The 19,211-nt window shown below is 44.5% G+C and overlaps 2 protein-coding genes across 3 annotated transcripts; one reads left to right on the forward strand and one right to left on the reverse strand.

Moving 5' to 3' along the window:
* Nucleotides 1-2,164: 2,164 nt before the first annotated feature.
* LOC125711562 (integral membrane protein 2C-like) lies at nt 2,165-8,660 on the forward strand. Of its 2 annotated transcripts, none has more exons than XM_048980562.1 (6): nt 2,165-2,472; nt 5,221-5,361; nt 6,017-6,208; nt 6,760-6,870; nt 7,158-7,308; nt 7,513-8,660. In XM_048980562.1, the coding sequence occupies exons 1-6, from the start codon at nt 2,377-2,379 to the stop codon at nt 7,602-7,604; spliced, it is 783 nt and encodes a 260-aa protein (XP_048836519.1). In that variant the 5' UTR covers nt 2,165-2,376; the 3' UTR covers nt 7,605-8,660. The 2 variants fall into 2 exon arrangements, with proteins under 2 accessions (XP_048836519.1, XP_048836520.1); XM_048980563.1 differs by having other exon boundaries at nt 2,178-2,472; nt 6,020-6,208.
* Nucleotides 8,661-9,242: 582 nt separating this feature from the next.
* gpr55a (G protein-coupled receptor 55a) lies at nt 9,243-19,195 on the reverse strand. The gene is made up of 3 exons (XM_048980561.1): nt 19,138-19,195; nt 12,593-18,477; nt 9,243-11,812 (listed from the first exon to the last, which is right to left on the reverse strand). The coding sequence occupies exon 3, from the start codon at nt 11,806-11,808 to the stop codon at nt 10,834-10,836; it is 975 nt and encodes a 324-aa protein (XP_048836518.1). The 5' UTR covers nt 11,809-11,812; nt 12,593-18,477; nt 19,138-19,195; the 3' UTR covers nt 9,243-10,833.
* Nucleotides 19,196-19,211: the final 16 nt, after the last annotated feature.

Raw genomic sequence — 19,211 nt, forward strand, 5'->3', positions numbered from 1 at the left:
AACCGTAGCTGCTGCTGCTTCCTTGCACATTAGGACACGATCTGAAAGATTCCCTTCAGCAAAAATGTAAACGGCAGGACGGAGATCTCGATTTCGCTCGATAAATGTGAGGTTCTGAGCCTCTGCCATGCGTGCCGAATGCTGAGCCTTAAAACCCAGCCAGCAGGTGGATTTAGGTGGACAGAACCGTGTTCCTGCACGGGGCGTGGATGACGACAGAAAGACACACCTTTCATGTTAACTTAATGGCATTGGGAACGCAAACTACAGTGTTAACGTTAGAGTAATAGGGTAGGACGCCTGATGCGTATTTAACTGATTGCTACAGGGAGAGATGAGAGCATCTGAACTTGTACATATGCTGCCTTTGTTTCACTTTGTGTCTTTCCCTCTTTTGTGTGTATTTGGAACAAAGACCATAATCCTGAAATGTTTTAATTTTTTTTTTTAATGGGTATCGAATACATTTTGGAGTAGGAAGGCTGTAGATGTGACATTTTGATTACTGATCCACTGTAAATAACGTCCTCACCAGATTGGATCAACATCGCAGATATTGCTTGTTCAACAGAGGAACTGGCAGATACCCCCCCCCCCCCCCCCGTCTCCTTTTTTCTCATTTTTGGAAAATGACTGCAAATGCGTTACTAACTTCCTCTAGCAGGTTTCACAACAGGTACCAGCTAGCAGAGTACCAAGCCGCGGATCGCACTGCATGCTTTGAACTGGAGAGCAGTGAACTGGAAATTAATCTGTTGTGCTTCCATTTTTGTTTTGGTTTTTTTTTGTTTTTTACTTGGATAAGACAAAAAATACGTATGCAGAGTATAGAACATCCATCATGGTTGGCTCCTTCTGGAGGGGTGTGTAGGTGGAGTGGGAGGCAAATGTCTGGACAGATTTAGGCTGCAAGGTGTGCAGAGTGTTTGTGTTTAATCAAACCATAGTTGAGCTGAAAGTAACTAGCCCCCCCCCCAATGTTAATATAATAAATATCAAGTATACTGGTCAAATGGCAGAAGGCAATGTTCTCTGTTTCTAAGGTGGCATTCATGCTGCAGGAATACTACAGTTAATACTGCCGACCGTATTATTTGGAGGTTTCAGCCCTCTCATTATTAAGATTTTCTCTGCATGAATCAGGATTTCTGAATAAAGGCAGTGGTAACATCTTCCTTTGCCTTCACCATTCAGGAGTTGTTGGCTGTTACAGTGAGGGCATGAGAAAAGAATGGTGCTTTAATGCAAGTCCTGCAGCCTCTATGAAATGATGCAACCTAACATGTTACATCTGAGTGACACGCTAAGCACCCAAGAGGCGCCCTTACAAGAGCATGCCGCTTCTGAGCTCTGAACGAGCATGATTCTATGTGACTATACTGTACTGGGAGTGCAATTATCTACATATTGTACGACCGTTTATAAACAGAATAAATATCAGAAATGTTTTATTCTTAATTAAAACTCAACTTCATAGTCAAACTATAAAGTACGACTGTGCTTTTAACGTGTGGAAAAGACCTGGGCCGAACACATAAATAAAGGAATTTGAAAAAAGAAAACACTTTGGAATTTTGGATTTCTTTTTTGTCCGGTTCACTTCTGTTTTTCAATTTTCCGTACTACCACTCAATCGTGGTTTTACTGGAATGAAAACATTGGTTTTCTTTTGTTAATGCCAGATTTCTAAGACTGCTTGTTTCCGGGAAATTAATAAGAATTGTTGGTAGATCAAGGGGTGAATTTGATTCAGTGAGATGAATATGTAGAGGAATCGGCACGGACATACCTAGATATTTGATTGGGGAGCACAAAGGGCTGAGTGAAAAAAAAATCAGAGGAAGTACCTCCGGGTGCATTCTATGATATTACAGTTGTTCACACTAGTAATATTTCACTACTTGCAAAAAGGAGGCAAGCTAGCTAGATAGCAGCCAGTTAATCAGTGCTACTGGAATGTTTGTAATATAAATGAATTGGCGAAACTTTTTTTGCTATGGGGATGGGGACGCTCAGTAGAATCTTTCCTAGGACACGACAAAACCCAGGGCTGGCCCTGCTCTGGCAAAATGTTAAGTTGCGCCCACCCGTCCAATATCATGTATAGTTTTAAGTATTCAAGGGCCACTGTCAAGTGCTGGGCCGACTGAATCTGGCAGAATATCCATACCCCACGACGCCCCTGGGAATACTGTGCCGTGCGGCTATGTGAAGCATCGTCTTTTGTTCTGTCACTTTAAGAGAGTTTGGGGAAAAAACGGCCAACTTCCGGTCGCTTGGAGCGAGCAGCAACATTGTAACATTGTAGCGGCATCAAAAGGGGCTGCGATCCAGGCGCGCGGAGTAGATTCTGAACGGTAACTCTGCACGGCCAATATGGTGAAGATCGCCTTCCAGCCTGTCGCTGGACAGAAACCCGAGAAAGAGCTCATCGACGGGGACAAAACCGAGATCCTGATCCCGCATCCCCCCGTAAGTGTGACTGCCCCCCTTTCCCCCCGCACCTTTGTCCTCCTCTCGGCAGCATCCGCGGCCCCGGGGCTGCACGCTGGCGGACTGCCGGCTATGTGCGGATCGCTTGCTGGTTGTATTTTGCATTTTATACAGCGCATGTGAATGGCTGGTTGGCCGAAAAGTGCCGGTTTGCAGCGGTGTTTGGCTTTGGATCGCCGTGGCGATGACTAGGCGGGGAGCCAGATCTCACGGCAGTACGGGCTACCGGCCATAACTAAGTATGCGTAGGAAAACCGAGCAGTCATTCCTGGAAGCGTGCGAGATATATATATATATATATATATATATAAAATTATTTAACATGAATGACACACAGACACATACAAACACACACGTTGTACGTTTATGTTGTGCTGGTTATATTTCTTTGGTTGTAGTCCAGTCCTTTTCATCTACATGTTACTTATATAATTATTCACTTTAATCAATGCAAGTTCTTCAACCGATTGAATATTAGGCAATGGAGTGATTTCACCGGTGAGAGGACCAGCGTAGACCGCCAAGTCAACGGACAAAATGGCAGATCCAGTGCGAGAATAACAAGAATTCCCTCATAACCTACAAACGTTGCTCACTGTGGCCCGGTTACACGTAGACTGCAGAATGTAGTAATCCTCGGTAAATCTGCATGCATCTTCCTGTTGTATATGCTACCTACAGCAAAAATACTCACTGGTGTTTTTTCACGGCTTAGACGTAAATTAAATATGAAAGGGTTAATAGTCAGCTGCCTCAGCAGGTGGATCCATATATACAAATAATGTTAATATCTGACACGAAGAAAGGTGTTAAAAGAAACAGACGGCGTTGTTGTGAGCTGATGTGGTGCATTTACTGCAAGGTTATCTGTGTACCCTGGCGGCTTATAGGGGGACACGAGACTATTGTCTGAGGAATTGACTCTGTTTTGGTTTCTGAAACCGAGACCCCATTATGTCACCACGGCTGCCGCTGACTATTTGCATACAGTCAGAGCTTTGTGCATGAAGTATAATGGACGCCTTTCTCCCGAGTGATCAAATCCAACGAGACGCATCCGTCATGAACACGGTTTTATAAATTACACAAGGATTCTTTGCCTTATGTTTCCCTTCATTTGCATTACTGCCTGTGGTTGTCGTTATGTAAAATATTGTTGATTTATTTTGTATATGAAGCTTATGTCTGGTTCGTTTAAAGGTGTATTTTGAGAACCAAATATTAAAATACATTTCATCATGAATTGTCAATTTCTTTAACATTGTAACCGATCATCAAATTATACACCCAGTGTTCCACTGGAGTTAACTGCAGGATTTTGGTAGCAATAATAATACGGGCTGGGAATGGCTGCGGACGCATCCAGGCCTTTCTCTCCCACGGTAGCAGTTGTACTGAGAGACCGGGGGCGGCTTCGCGTCGCTCTCGTCCCGAAATGACTACATTACTAATGGCCTGGCAGCTCCCCTGCTAACGTTTTCCTTCTCACAGACACCCATGACAAAATCTGTCACGACGGTTGTAGCAGCACACCATGTGGCAGTGCGCTAGAACATTGTGTGTGTGTGTGTGTGTGTGTGTGTGTGTGTGTGTCTATATAAATTATGCGCACACACACAAACACACACACACACATATATATTTTAAAGGCTTTTTTAAAATCTCGTCTGTCTTGATGGTAAACAGTGGACGAGTAAAACGTGTCCTCTCTAATCCAGCGTGATGTATTATACAATTTCAGTGGGTTCGCAGTCTAAGTCTGGCACCCGGATCACGTCTAACGCGCATCCCCTCCAAGGAGGAGAAAGATTTAGCATAGTTTTTGGCAGCAATTCTCTGTACTGGACATCTGCCGTATGTCTTGGAGTTTAACACTTTCGTTGGACCTGCGGTGTAAGGAGACCCCAAAGAAATTCAGATCGAGTGAGATATTCAATAAGTCACCTTGTCATTTAAAAATGTGGATACCTAAAAGTAAATTACTATGGATAAAAGCAGTAAGGAGGAGCGGTATGTAAGATAATACAGTGAAAAGCGTTCCCATCACACTCTTATTTATCGTTGTTTCGAGCCAGCTGAGCCTCTAGAGGGCGCTGGCTTGTTGGCCTCAAAAATATGAAGAGCAGCACCATAAAAAAAGCCAACTTCTTAGGGGGCTCCACAGTGCTGTTGTACTACCCTCTTACTGTAGATCTGCGTTGCCCCCACCAGAATCCCAAACCATTTAGAGTATTTATTTAACCTCACACAGTTCAGCTGAATGTGGGTTCTAAGATCTGTTGGTTAGTTTAGATCGGGGGTGTCAAACTAGAGTCCTGGTGGGCGGACCCCGTGTAGCTTAGTACTTTCCCTGTTCCCCCACTCATCTCAAGATCTGTGTGGTAATTAGCACAAACAGTTGAATCAGGCCTGTTAAATGAGGGGAAACCCAAAAATGTGCAGGGCTCTGGCCCCCCAGGACTGGAGTTTGACATCCCTGGTTTAAATTGTTTGCCGGTGGAGTGCAGTGAGTCTGTGGTCAGGGTAACTTGCTGGATTTAAGGTACCACAGTTTAAATGGACTATATATTCGTTCACTTACATGTTACCCAGACTACCTTAAATCTGACAAGTCACTCCGAAATGCCAGTAACCCCACTCTGTAGTACAGATCACAGGTTACCACACTTTTTATAATCTGTTTATGGTGACGCTACAAACTCCTCAGAGTAAAAATCTCTCTCCCAGGAGGATGATCTGGCTCCTCCCCTTCGTCCGAAGAAGAATCCTTTAAATGGACTATGCTGTTTAACCTTTGGCCTCGTGGTGTTCATGACCAGCCTTGTCCTGGCGTCCATCTACATCTACAGGTATTACTTCATACCTCAGGTGAGCCTCTGGCTATTTCTGGATTTATATATTTTAAATGTTTACATTTGGGACACATTCTGGTCCTGCTTGCTCTGTATTCCATAGTATACATCAGCAACACGCAGTAGAAATTTACATTTGCACAAGGTGTTTCCAGTGTTTTGAAAGATGTGAAAAGCGACACCCTTTGAAACCACAATGGGCTACGCAGGACGGTCTTTGGGGGAAGTGACAGTCCAAATATGTCCATCTTATCTCTGTGGCCGATGTTGAAACTGTGTTGACACTGCGGAGTTCCAGAAATCCCATGTGTTACCAAGTATTTTGTGTGTGACTTTCAACATGTTTGCTACATCAAACCGGTTTGCCAGCCACTTCAACTTGCTGTAATCAGCAGAGCACCGTTTTCAGTTTTAATAAGAAATATTCATTAAGCCTGTTTTAAGATACTGCAACTCTGTACTGGATGACTAACTTTTTATGCAACCCATCCTTTTTCCAAGATGATATAAATAATGTTAAACCCTTTAATCTTGAGCGACAGATAGGAGGCCTGGCTGGTTTGCCAAAGCCGTAGCTGTAACAGGAAGCTCCATGTGTTTGTCCTGCTCCTCTGAGAAGCCACATATTATTAGCTTAAATTAATGAACACGCCGGTCTTGTCCTCTGCCAGCAGATCCGCGAGGAGAACTTGTTCCACTGCCGTGTGCTCTATGAAGACTCCATCTACGCCCCATTGCGTGCTCGCCAGGAGCTGGAGGAGAATGTGGGCATCTACCTGAAGGACAACTACGAGCAGATCAGCGTCCCTGTGCCCCACTTTGGTGGGAGTGACCCCGCCGACATCATCCACGACTTTCACAAGGTGGGTCCCCTAGTGGCCGCCTAAGGGATCGCAGAGAGGCTGTGTCTGCATGTTTAAGCGAATGCCAGCAGGTTGTCAAGGTGATGCCTTCATGGGGGATGGGGACTTAAAGTTGTGTGACTGTTAGGTGGTTTTTTGCGACGATCACGTGAGCAGGCCTGGGGACGGATTTCTCGGTATTTACAGCACTGTGAGGTGATGGTGTTATGAAGTGGGTGGTGTGTGCTTTTGATACTTTACCCCCTGAGGTAACTAAGTTCCTGTAAGCTCCATTATCAGAAGGGTCAGATCCAAGTATCAGCAGAGTAACTAAACCCTGGGCTCATCACCATGGCCAGTTGTGATGGACATTTTGATCGAAATGCATTGCTGTTACCGCTGATGTGCTACTTCAAAATGTAGCCTACATAGTTGTTCTTTTCCTCAGTAAAAAAACATTTGCCATGGACACATTCGCCTTCCCTTCCCTGAGCACAGCCCTTAACCCAAATCGCTCTAGGGACTGTCTGTCTTTGCTCCCCTGATGATCTCGATCTCTGTCCCGCGTTCAGGGTCTGACGGCCTACCATGACATCGCGCTTGACAAGTGCTATGTCATCGAGCTGAACAGCACCATCGTCATGCCACCACGGAATCTCTGGGAACTCCTGGTCAACGTCAAGGTGATACTCCACGCATGTGCTGCATGTTGTTTTCTCGGGACCCAAATCGGAATAACGAGGAACGTTTTAGGGATGCTGGTTGGTAATCATGATGCAGTGATGCTTTGGCAGATTGGGCTGCCTGCAGTGTTCGGTGACTTTGTCAATTTGGTGCAGCAGCCCTAATGAGGCCTTGAGCCTTAAAATGACAGTTAATAACCATAACATATGTGCATCAGCAGCATTTTTGTGATGCGGGTGTCTTAAAGGGCCAGTGTGTTGCATAACCATGCCCCGCCCCCTCGCAGAAGGGGACCTATCTTCCTCAGACTTACATCATCCAGGAGGATATGGTGGTAACTGGACGTGTTCATAATTTGCGTCAGCTGGGCGCCTTCATCTACAGGCTGTGCAACGGCAAGGACACCTATTGGCTAAAGCGCAGAAACCCCCGGAAACGTAAGCCCCGCCTCTATCGCAGTTCACACAGTTCGGTACTTTTTTTTTTTTTTTTTTTTTTAAGGATTCCCTTTAGCATAAATGAGTGCTTTTTAATACCCCCCTTCACTAGAGGGGCTACCAGCCTTCCAGGAAATGTTAGTCAGTGATCTGTCATTCCGAGAGGCGGGATCCATGTGGAATCTCTCCGTTTGATCGCCGCAGGGATCGACAAACGCCGGGCCTCAAGCTGCCATCATATCCGCCACCTGGAGAACACGTTCGTGGTGGAGACGGTGATCTGCGATGCCGTCTGAGAGGGCCGCTGTCTTCCCGTCGGCACGACCACTTCCCCAGCTGCTGTAGCGCCCTCCTGTGGATTTACGTTCAGTTGCACTTTAAGCACAGCGTTCCCTTTGAATTGATTTATCCACCTGTATGTCACATTTTCACGTTTTTTTATTTTTACATATCAAGCATTTTGAGAATTGTTTCTATTTGTCCTGTTCTGGGACAAAACGTCATTTTTGTTGCGTAGTTTACCCCACCACGGTGATTTATTTTTATTTATTTTTTGTGTTGGTTGAAGGATTTTGTTTCCACGTGTTTTGGTGATATATTACATTAATGTAGCGATAAAATGTTTAAATCTAATATTAAATGTAACGTGACCCCCCCCCCCCCCCCCGGTAAAAAGCCAATCATTAGCATTGCTGTTATTGCTGTTTTTTACAGTTCTGTCCTTTTTGTAAACAGTGTGGCATCATTTTCGCTTGATCCTCATGCAGTGCCGCCCAAGTTTCCCCTCTCTTCGCAGCGCTTCCCGCCCCCCTCTGCTCCGGCCGGAAAGGTTAGCTTTGAACCTCTGAATTCCCACATTCTCGCATCCTTTGGGCTTTTGGAAGCTGGCGTTGATTGGCTGCTGATAGTGTCCTTGGGCACCGGCGATTCTTCCTCAAAAGTTGGGAAACTGATAAACGCTAGAGGCTCTTGTTTACGTGGTAACCAGCAGAATACAGACATTCCCACTCTTAAGAGACGCTAGTAACTGGCCCCGTTGTGAAGGCATGGTGATACACGGTGCCTTTCTCGCCTCCCCATGCCTGCACTCCCACCTCCTGCATTCAGGCCCTCTCCGCTAACTTGCTCCTCCTCGACAATCTGCTCGTGTGCTTTTTGCTAACTGCTCGATCTGTCTCCCTGCATGTTTCTCTGACTATATTGCGTATCTCTTGAGACAATGACAAAAATGCCTTAGTTCAGAGTCAGAACTAAAGTCAGCGCAGTTGTAAACGTCTGTCTGTACTTTCAGCTGATCTGTATATTTTATCTGCTATTATATTCCATCTATAAATAAACTAACTAAAATTCTGGCATGTCTTGATCTTGATTTCCCTTTAATGGTGAAGACCCAGTGCTAAATTTGTAAACTGAGGAGCTCATGAAGACCACATTGATGTCCTTCACAAAAATCGGTAAATGTCATATTGATTACTTGAACACATAACAATGCAACAATTTCTATCAACGCCTGTTAGTTAAATCAAGCTTTTCATCAGTGCCGCACTCTTTGCACTTATTTTTTTTTAGTTCTTTTTACGAGCTGTTCCTCTCCTCGCGCTCTCTGCTCGTTCTCAGCATTAGCACCCACAAATGCCGTCGCTCTCCTCGCTGTCTCTGCTCGTTCTCTCAGGTTTTCTGCCTCATTTCGTCTCTGCTCGGATGCCGACGGCTTTGCTGCTCCGCCAAAAACATTCAACGCGTCTTTTTTTTTTTTTTAGAATTGCGCTGTAACAATCCAGCATGTAACCTCACCTGTTTTAGTGGCCAAAAAGGGGGTTTCTCTGCCTCTGCATGGTGACACTCTTCACTTTCAGATGAAAAATCGGATAAACGAAACACACTCATCTAAGCGGATGTATGTCAAAAAGTACAACAGAATCTTACAACGGGAATAATTTCATAAATATTCATTTATTGAGTTTGACTTGCATTTATCCCAGAGTTTAACACTAATTAATTTTAAGTTTATTTATATTGGGTGTAGAGTTTGAGGTGACAGTGCTTAGAAAACATGAGAGGTGTCGGAGCGCAGACTGTTCAGATCCTATGGTTGTTCCGGGAGGGAAGTCAACAGGAGGGGCAGCACTACCAGCCAAATGGCTGATGGTCCAGTCTCCACATCATTTTACACGGATTTGTATATTATCCAGGCACTTGAGACAGCAGAGTCTGCCAAGTCATAGGACAACGACAGTTAAAGCCCTTGGGTTGTGAACTAGCAACCTTCTGATTATGTGCACCCCCCCATAAAATATTGCATTACCATAGGTTTCAACCCAGGTCATTCAATACAAGAGGGATCTTTAACTAAGTGAGTTATTGATAGACCTTCACCACATCACCGCATCTTCATCACTCATGAAGACCAGGAAAGGTGCACCAAAGTGTGCCTTCAGATTGGAAATCTGACATAATACAGGAATTTAGGCAACTGCTTTGTTTAAAGCATAACTGCTACTGAACTGTCCTCAAAGCCTGCAATCCCACTCACAAAATTTTTAGCTTTGACCAAATATTAATATATTGGAGACCTCAGGGTCTCTTGAACGTTGAATCTTGTTCAGTGTCTTTTAAGAGTAATTGTTAGCTGACTATGACAGATTAAAGTGAAACGATTTCACGTTGGCATCTTAAACTTCAGTAATGATACAACTGTCACACTGTATCCACAACAACGTAACGACTTTTAACACATTAGAATTGCTATCAAGATTTTCTTATCAAGCATGTAAATAAACGTAATATTTAAATAAAAGGACACTCACACATGCATCCCACATACATGTAGCATATTTATGCTGCATCCATTAATTTTGAATTGAAAAAATAATTTTCTCAAGGATGTTTGGATGATGCATTCACGGGACTCCTTGTTCTGCCACAGGCCCTCATTGGGCTGCCTGGGAGGCTGCCTGATGGAATGTTTCAATAGCACAGCTAGGCCTTACTCCTGTTCTTCAGTAAATATCATTTAGTTCTGTTTAGACATCCCTTCTGAAAAAATTATAGAACTTAAAATTTTAGGTTATAGAGTTTTAAACTGTTTTTTTTTTTGTCATCCTGTTGCTTCTCTTTGCCTTTATACTTTTTTCTGTTTGCTTTCAGAGGAACCCAAAAGCCTTATCTTGATTATCAACTTTTTGTTTGTTCTTTTAAGTACCACCCAGAAAAGGCTCTTTTTGGAGTAGGTGCACTGTGCCCGCAGGTTTCGTATGTAGGTGTTTGTGCCCGGCAGGGCCTGTGAGCGGAACATTAGCTAGCTCGGCTGGGTGAGTTTGCATGCTTTGCCCCTGGCCAGTCCAGCCCCAGCACACGTGAATAACTCTGGCTCAGCAGAAGCTGAAAGTTGATACATCTGCATTTGCTTACTGTAGCCCATCTCTGAGATACATTATTAAAATAAACCGTCATTATAGAAATAAAGTATTTTTTATTTTTTTACAAGGGTGTGCTAAAAAAAATCTAGGAGACTGTTTGCGTTCCTCAGTAGCAGTCCGACAGACTGGTCGTCTTCCTCACGGAGGTCTTGTGAGCAGGGAGCGAGCCCTCTCTCTGCAAGCCGAGGGGCAGCGTCGCATTGTATGAAGTCAGCTTTCTCTCCTCTTTACTGGACATCCAGTTCTCTTTCAGCATGAAGTAGTAACAGGCGCCGTCGAACAGGCAGTTCAGGCTGCTTATGCAGGAGCTTATGCGAAAGACGTCCCTCAGAGGGTCAATGGTGCTCTGGGGCAGGGTGGAATTCTTAGCCAGGAAGAACAGCAGGGCGGCGACGTGATAGGGAATGAAACACACCAGGAACGTCACGAGGTTGCTCAGGACTATCTTCAGGGATTTGTTATTCCTGAGCTTGGCGTCTGCCGGGTTCCTCTTACGCATGGCCCTCAGGATCTGCATGATGTTGACAGAGCATAGGGTCATGGCGGTGGCACTGATGAGGAATATGACCTCCATGGAGGCTATGAGGGCGACATTATCCCACGTCTCCTTGGTGAAGTTCTCAAAGCAGTATTCATTATTCTTGTGCAAACTGTAGATGGGGTAACTGGCCACAAACACTACGATCCATATGAGGAGGCAGGCAGCTGCTGCGATACGTGGCGACCGCGGCGTCCATCTTCTCCTGAACGGGTAACGGAGCATGATGTAACGGTCGGCAGAAATGCACACGATAAGGGCGATGCTGCCGTAGATGTTCACGAGGACCAGGCTCTCCAGGAACGAGCAGAACTTTGGCGACAGATTCCACGGCCTCTTGTAGGCATAAATCTTGAAGGGCAGGGAGAATAAAAGGAGACAGTTGTTCACTGCTAGATTAGCCAAATAGACCATGGACTCTGTGAATCGTCTTATCTTGAAGAACAGAATCCACAGGGCTGCCAGGTTCAAGGGGAAGGCCGTGATACATGTTGGGATGTAGACGGTCATTTGGATCCAGCAAACGAAATCACACCGTGTCATTTTGCTGTGGGGAATAAGTAAGATTAAGAAATGCAGTTTGTAACAAACACAAATGAATGATCGATCTACTTGGCTGGGATTATGCACGTAAAACAGCCAGGGTGAGTGATTAAGTGAGTGAGAGAGGGAGTAAGATAGATAGATTAGATAGACTGAAGTTTCACTACACACTGTACACACTGTACACACTGTCTGGCTGACGACACTTTTTGGATCAGCAGACCACTGAATGACTTGATCGGTTTCCGTAATATGACACTGAATTAGTATTTTGTCAATTGTCCGATTGAAACAAGCAGGCTAAAACGTTAATGTGAAGAAACTTCCACTGCGAACTTATTTACGCGGCGTGAAATCCCGCAGAAAGGCGTAATTTACTCATAGATGTAGCGTCCAACGGGGGCAAAAAAAAAAAAACTTTGACGGATTTAGAAATCTTTCTTTCGTCTGGTTGGGTTCAAACATTATTTAACTTAACTGTTTTTAAAATTTGCATAAAAAATACACGAAGACTTAGATCTTGAAACCTTTAGACAAAACAGGGTTAGGTGTAACTTACTCTCACTTTTTATCTTTTCTATTTAAGCCATTACGTGAATTATCTGAAAAATTACACTATTAACACTATTTTAAAAATGCTTTGAAGCCTTTTAGGCATTTACGTGACGCAATCACATTCCGCTATCGGCAAATCCAAATACCAGGTTAAGAAAATGTACCGGAATACTTAATTATAAGTAATCTCTTAATTATATATAATCTCTCAGTTTTATATGAGACTTACCATTAGTGTTAAGATCCTCCCAACAACACGGAACTAATCAATTGGAAAAGCTAACTTACTACGATGTGACTCCGAGGTTTCAGATACGCGTGAGACCTGCAGAGGAAGTTTGACGGAAATGGGTACACTGATGGTTTGAATAATGTAAGCTTGTTTATACCACTTCCTTTTCAGTTTTTTTTTCGGTAACATAACAATTAAAATAAGTACATACAATGGTTGGAATAGCCCGCTGCTATTAAATAAAAGGAAAAAATAAGCAAGCACATGTAATACCCTCTAATCAATTTGTTTTCAGATGAACAGAAAACGGTGTATATAAACCAGGAAACCAGCGCTGCAATTCAAAACACGGGGGGTAAAAACAAAATTAAAAGAAATGCCAAAATTATATTACATCCAGGGCTTGAAGTGGGAAAAACTGGTGCTCTATTCAGTGCCAGGTACTTGTACTCCTCTATGTATTCAGTACTAGGTGCCGGTACTCCCTTTGGTATTCAGTGTCAGGTACTTGTACTCCCCTATGTATTCAGTACCAGGTACCGGTACTCCACTTGTTATTCAGTGTGAGGTACTTGTACTCCCCTTGGTATTCTGTACCAGGTACTTGTACTCCCCTTGGTTTTCAGTACTAGGTGTCGGTACTCCCCTTGTTATTCAGTACCAGGTACTTGTACTCCCATTGGTACTCCCTTTGTTATTCAGTAATAGTAATAAACTCATAATCAATTAGTTCATAAATAGTGCTGGCAGAAAGTTCCATTTAATACCAAGAAGAGATTCAGTAAATCTCCTATATTTACTTCTGTAGGTCTCTAAGAGAAGATTTTCTAGTCGCTATTTTAATACGGCTTGTGTTTTTTTCCGGAAAGTTAGGATGTATTTGTAAGAGAGGCAGGTTGCAGGAGAGTGACAGGAGCATGACAGTGGACCCTGCGCTGTGGTCATTTTTTCCACAATGATTGGGCCTGACATTCGTGGCAGAATCTCAGTTCAAGTTATGCATAATTTAAATAATTCCCACAAACTCAGCGTACATAATGCAGGACTAAACGCACGTAAACTACCATATTTTTGAAGATGAATAACAGTAAAATAGAAAGATAAATTTCACTTTATATACTCAGTGACAAAAAAGTAAAGCACCCAGACAGAGTGGTGGAAATATAATGAATCTGCACATGGTGAAAGGTCATGTGATTTCATTGCAACGATTATAATATCAGATAGAACAGACACCGGAGTTGGCAGTATGGGCACACTGCTGGTCCCAGGTCAGTAGGCTGTGGCACATCCCCGGTCCTGAACATATGCATTGATACTGTGCAGAAGGGAGCCGTACAGCTGTTGTATCCTCTCCTGCTGCAAGTCGGCCCACAGCTGTTGTAACTGGTCCTGGAGATCCTGCAGACTGGTGCTGGGTGTGAGTTGACGTCTGAGCGGATCCCACACATGTTCGATTGGGGAAAGATCAGGGGACCTGGCTGGCCACAAGAGGACCTCAACATGACACAGGCATAGTCTGTCGCTCCCCACACCATAAAGCCAGGAGTAACGTGGGTGTGTCTCTCCACAACATTGGCGGGATCGGTCCTCTCCTTTCGGTGCCGCCTTACGTGCACAGGACGGTCATCCATGGTAATGTAGCACCGAGATTCATCCCTAAAGTTTGTGATGGGAAATCGTACGTTGTGGTGTTAGTTCAGGGAAGTAGAGAAAAAAAACAAACACGTTGGAGATTGCAAATGTCCCAAGTGATTTTTCCTGTTCCCGGAATATAAAAATGGCGAGGGGGCTGTTGGGTCCCTCGCGGGAACAGAATGAGTCCGTTGAACACGCCGGTGTCGGTCATGAAGCTCACGATTTTTTTTCCGGTGAGAGAGCCAGAGAGAGGTCGTCAAGGTAAGCGTGGGGGGGGGGGGGGGGTAAATAGAACTGCCTATGTCTGTTATCGAAGTGGACGTGCTTGAGAGTAGCCAGTAACCTGCGCTAAAGGTGGCTGCAATTACTGGGAATATTGGTCCTTTTGACGAGCATGTGGAACAATGGACCTCATACGCGGAGCGTTTTAACTATTTTATCAAGGCCAATGACATTGATTGGGCCAAAATAGTGCCCAGTTTTATAGCAGTGATGGGGCCAAAAACTTTCAGTCTATTAGGCGATTTGTTACAACCCACAAAGCCAGGAGAAAAGCCCTACGTGGAAAGAGTTGAGGACTGGACACAGCATTATTCACCAAAACCATTGTTAATTGCAGAATGATTCCGATTCCATAAATGTGACCAAGATGAAGGGGAATCAGTTCTCATGTTCTTTGCCGCGCTAAGGAATCTGGCGGAACAAGGTGAATTCGGACCAGTTTTACGGTAGATGATACGTTGAGAGACAGATTAGTATGTGGTCTTAGCAGTGCAGAAGAAACTACTGCCTGAGAATGAGCTGACATTGAAGAAGGCCTTTAGCGTCAGTGTCTCTATGGAAGTGGCATCAAAAGAGGCTCAACGGCTACATGCAATTAGCAAGGTGCACACGGTGAGCACAGAGAGACAAAATAGGCCGGGCCCATGCTATCGCTGCGGCAGAATGGCACATCTGGCCACGACGTGCAGGTGTAAGGATCTGAACTGTCAGCTGTGGGAAACGGGGCCACATCGAGCGGGTTTCTTAAAGCAAAAGACATGCTGGAAAAGTAACAAAGAATGAAAATACTACAGAGGAAGTGTCTATTTCTGTGAACAAAGAAGACCCCAGCAAAGAAAAGAAGAAAAGACCAGTTCACACTATGAGACAACGGGAGGAACTGTCTAGCGAGTCCACTGATGAAGAATCAGACGTAAGGGTTCATACTTTGAAGATTAATGAAATTGATACAAATGATGAGGATTATTGGGCAGGACCCCTGTTAGAAGGGCACCCAGTAAACATGCAAATTGACACTGGATCTAAAGCATCCATTCTCTCAGAAAAAGTGTATAAGCGTCACCTGCGACAACTGACCCTGAGACCGTCAGACACCAGATTCAGCACCTACCTTTGAGAACCAGTACCCACCAACCAAGTGACAAAGCTTCCTATCTATGTCGCTAAAGGTAATTACTCTGCTATCCTAGGTCGAGTTTGGCTAGAGAATTTGAACCTTAATTGGCAAACGGTGAGGATGCTGTCACCCACTGCCACTGAATTAGTTTTCAAAAATGAACTGGGCAATATGAAAGGCATCACAGTAAAATTAAGTATTAAACCAAATGCAAAGCCAAAGTTCTTGAAGGGCTGACCAGTACTATACGCAATACCTTCGAAAGTAGATGCTGAACTGGACTGGTTGCAAGTGGGGTTCTGGAACCTGTAACTATCAGTGAATGGGCCACGCCTATTGTTCCCGTACTGAAAAAAAATGGAGAAATTCGAATCTGTGGGGATTCCAAAGTGACCCTGAATCTGGTACTGACTGATGAACAGTATCCTCGTCCCCTCATTGATGATTTGTTTGCTGAACTAAAGGGACTAAAGTTTAGCAAAATAGATCTAAACCAGGCATATTTGCAGATGCATGTACAGGAAGGGTCAAAGGGTTGTTCGGATACTGCCAACTTCCATTTGGAATCACATCAGCCCCTGCCCATTTTCAGCGTGCCATGGATCAGATCCTCAGTGGTCTCCCTGGCATGCAGTGTTACCTAATTTCTGTGCACCAGAGCTACCGATGAGGAACATCTGCATAATTTGCATGCTGTCCTTCAGAGGCTACAAGACTACGGCCTCTGGGTTCGTAAAGAAAAGTGCGATTTCTTCCGACCATATTAGTTGGATATCTGGGGCATGTGGTTGAACGCACACGGGTTGCATACAGCCTCATGTAAGAGCCGTGCCATTGTGGATGTCCCATCACCACAGAATGTAAGTCAGTTATGTTCTTTACTTGGATTACTCATCTATTATGGGTGGTTTATACCCAACTTGGCATCCATGCTGAAACCGATACACAGTCTTCTCTGTAAAGGAAAAGCTTGGAGCTGGAGCAAAGCCTGCCAGGATGCCCTGTTGACACCTTTTGACTCTTCTCTTCCTATTGGGTTAGCTGGTGACGCATCCCCCTACAGAGTGGGGGCTGTTATTTCTCACATATTGCCAAGCGGAGTAGAAAGGCCGATTGCATTTGGGTTTGGGTTGGGGTTAGGGTTAGGTTTTCGGGCTTTGGGTGGGGGTTAGGGTTAGGTTTTCGGTCTTTGGGTGGGGGTTAGGGTTAGGTTTTAGGGGTTTGGGTGGGGGTTAGGGTTAGGTTTTAGGGGTTTGGGCTGGGGTTAGGTTTTAGGGGTTTGGGTAGGGGTTAGGGTTTTAGGGGTTTGGGTTAGGGTAAGGGTTATCAATTAGCCCTACGGTAGCCTAACTCGACAAAGTAGCTCAACTTGACAGAACACCGAAACCAACCCTGTCACCCTTGGTTCAACACACAGCAGGTTGCACACACTCACACAGACACACGCACACTCACACAACTACGGGGTCAACTTAAATAAATTTACCTACACACACACTTTTGGACTGTGGGAGGAAACCAGATCCCCCAGCGGAAACCCACGTGAACATGGGGAGAGCATGCAAACTCCACACAGAAAGGACCCGGGATTGAACCCAAGACCTTCTTGCTGTTTGGCAGCAGCGCTAACCACTGCGTATGTAAAATTAAATGTTTACATTTTGTTTGGCCATTTTTCCGGTGTTCTGATTGGTTGAGCTACTTTGTCAAGTTGGGCTACTAATTGATAGCCATAACCCTAATCCCAAGACAGTGGAACTGCACATGCGCAGAAAGGCTCGATTACACGTCTCCATAGGTAGCATTAGTCGATAGAACACTGGCAGCACTATGCTACCTTATGCACGCTGCGCGCAGCACTGTACTGCATGGCAGCGCAATGATCCCTTCCTCTCATGCATCTCCCAGTCTCATTCTCGCATCTAAATATCAATGTGATTATCCAATTCCAACGTACATCCATTTCGACGTACAAACTGTCTGTAAGAACGGAACCCATTCGTAAGTCCGAGACAGTCTGATATGTTTCCCCAGTAAAAGCCTCACCTGAGCTGACATCTTGCATTTCCCCACTTTCAACACTAGATGGTGGAAGACAATCGCAAGTACTGACAGCGAAAACGAGGCTTCGGAACTTATCGAGTTGGAGTACCGTTCACTGCCAGTGTGTTTATTCACATTGGATTCAACCGGGTCCTTTTTCAGAACTTTTCTCCCATTCCATGTTATATATTGCTTTATTTTCCTTTTTTTATTTATAATTATTATTTTTTTACAAAAAAAAATGTCTATTTTGTTGTCATAAACACTGAGTCTGCTTTATTTGGTGCACCTGACAATTACCAGTAAATTGTTACCTCTAGAACAGCTTTGAGGATAGACCTTCCTGGTAGCTTTAAGAAGACCGCTGATCCTCCTCTGGCCTCTCTGCCGCAGAACTGCCACTGACCATTTCCTGTAAACTCTAAGCTGTATAAAGGCTGGTCAGAGCCCATTGCCATTCGTACCAAGGCGTGACAGGCATGCTTTCAGACTCTCACACTCACGCAAGAAATCTTACGCCAAATCTATATTATTCCATTATAAACCTAAAATTAGCTACATCAAAAGCACTGGGGTAGTTTGCAAACCCTACCAACTGTTTACAAGGCGATAAAACTGTTACATACATGTGAATGTGTGCGCAGACTTGTCTTGAATTGAAAATCTCACTGCAGCCAGCTGGCCACTTCTTTGGTGTTACAGTGTGCGCTGCCTGGGCTTGGTGCCTGAGGAGGGGCGGCGAATCGGGTTCACCGGCACTGCAGTGTATGAAAATCCCCAGAGGGTGGCTGTTTCTGAGATGCTGGAACAGCAACAATCACACCACATTTACAATCACGTAGATTAGCCATTTTACACTGGAACTCCTGAGCCTGACTGTTTACTGTTGGTACTGATAGCTGCAGCCACAGGAAGTGTCGGTTGCATTAACGAAGTGGGGGGGGGGGGGGGGGGGTAATAAAGAGGCAACTTTCTGGAGCCTAAAAGGTGGACATACTGCTGCAGTGTGGCGTGACTCTTCTGTGTGTGTCTGTGTGCACACATGCATGTGTGTGTGCATGTGTCTGACTGCATGTGTGTGGGAGTATGTTGCTCGCACATGTGATCGCGAACGTATCCATTTTCAAAGAGTCATCTGCACACCAAACCACTGGTTTCTGTGTGCTTGCAGTGACTCGCAGTGACTTTGTTAAAGTGTCTATGTTAGGAAAATGCACCAGTATCCAAAGAAGTTTAGTAGTCCGACAAATGATTTGGACACTAGTGCGATCACTTAATTTAATGTTACTTTTCTACACCTTTGCTTTACTGCAGTGTGTTTTCCAGTACAGTGAATAAAATATTGATAAAAACCTGTATGCTAGATAAAAAAGGACAAACTCCAGCTACCAGAAGAAGCACAACTGTGTGTGTCTGTGTGATTTTTGGATGCCATATGAAAGGCAAATAATATCAAACATACCAACCATCCATTAGCAAAACAAATCAGGTTCTCTCCAGGAAGTCAGGTTCCACTCAGCGGCAGTGACTTCACTG

The sequence above is a fragment of the Brienomyrus brachyistius genome, chromosome 17 (genome assembly GCF_023856365.1).
Source record: "Brienomyrus brachyistius isolate T26 chromosome 17, BBRACH_0.4, whole genome shotgun sequence".
Lineage (NCBI taxonomy): Eukaryota > Metazoa > Chordata > Actinopteri > Osteoglossiformes > Mormyridae > Brienomyrus > Brienomyrus brachyistius.

Bases quoted from the DNA above. Each gene is read 5' to 3' on its own strand.
- gpr55a (XM_048980561.1), bottom strand. From the start codon at position 11,808: ATGACACGGTGTGATTTCGTTTGCTGGATCCAAATGACCGTCTACATC.
- LOC125711562 (XM_048980562.1), top strand. From the start codon at position 2,377: ATGGTGAAGATCGCCTTCCAGCCTGTCGCTGGACAGAAACCCGAGAAA. The intron at 5,362-6,016 runs GTGAGCCTCTGG...GTCCTCTGCCAG, and splicing joins GGTATTACTTCATACCTCAG to CAGATCCGCGAGGAGAACTT. The intron at 7,309-7,512 runs GTAAGCCCCGCC...TGATCGCCGCAG, and splicing joins GCGCAGAAACCCCCGGAAAC to GGATCGACAAACGCCGGGCC.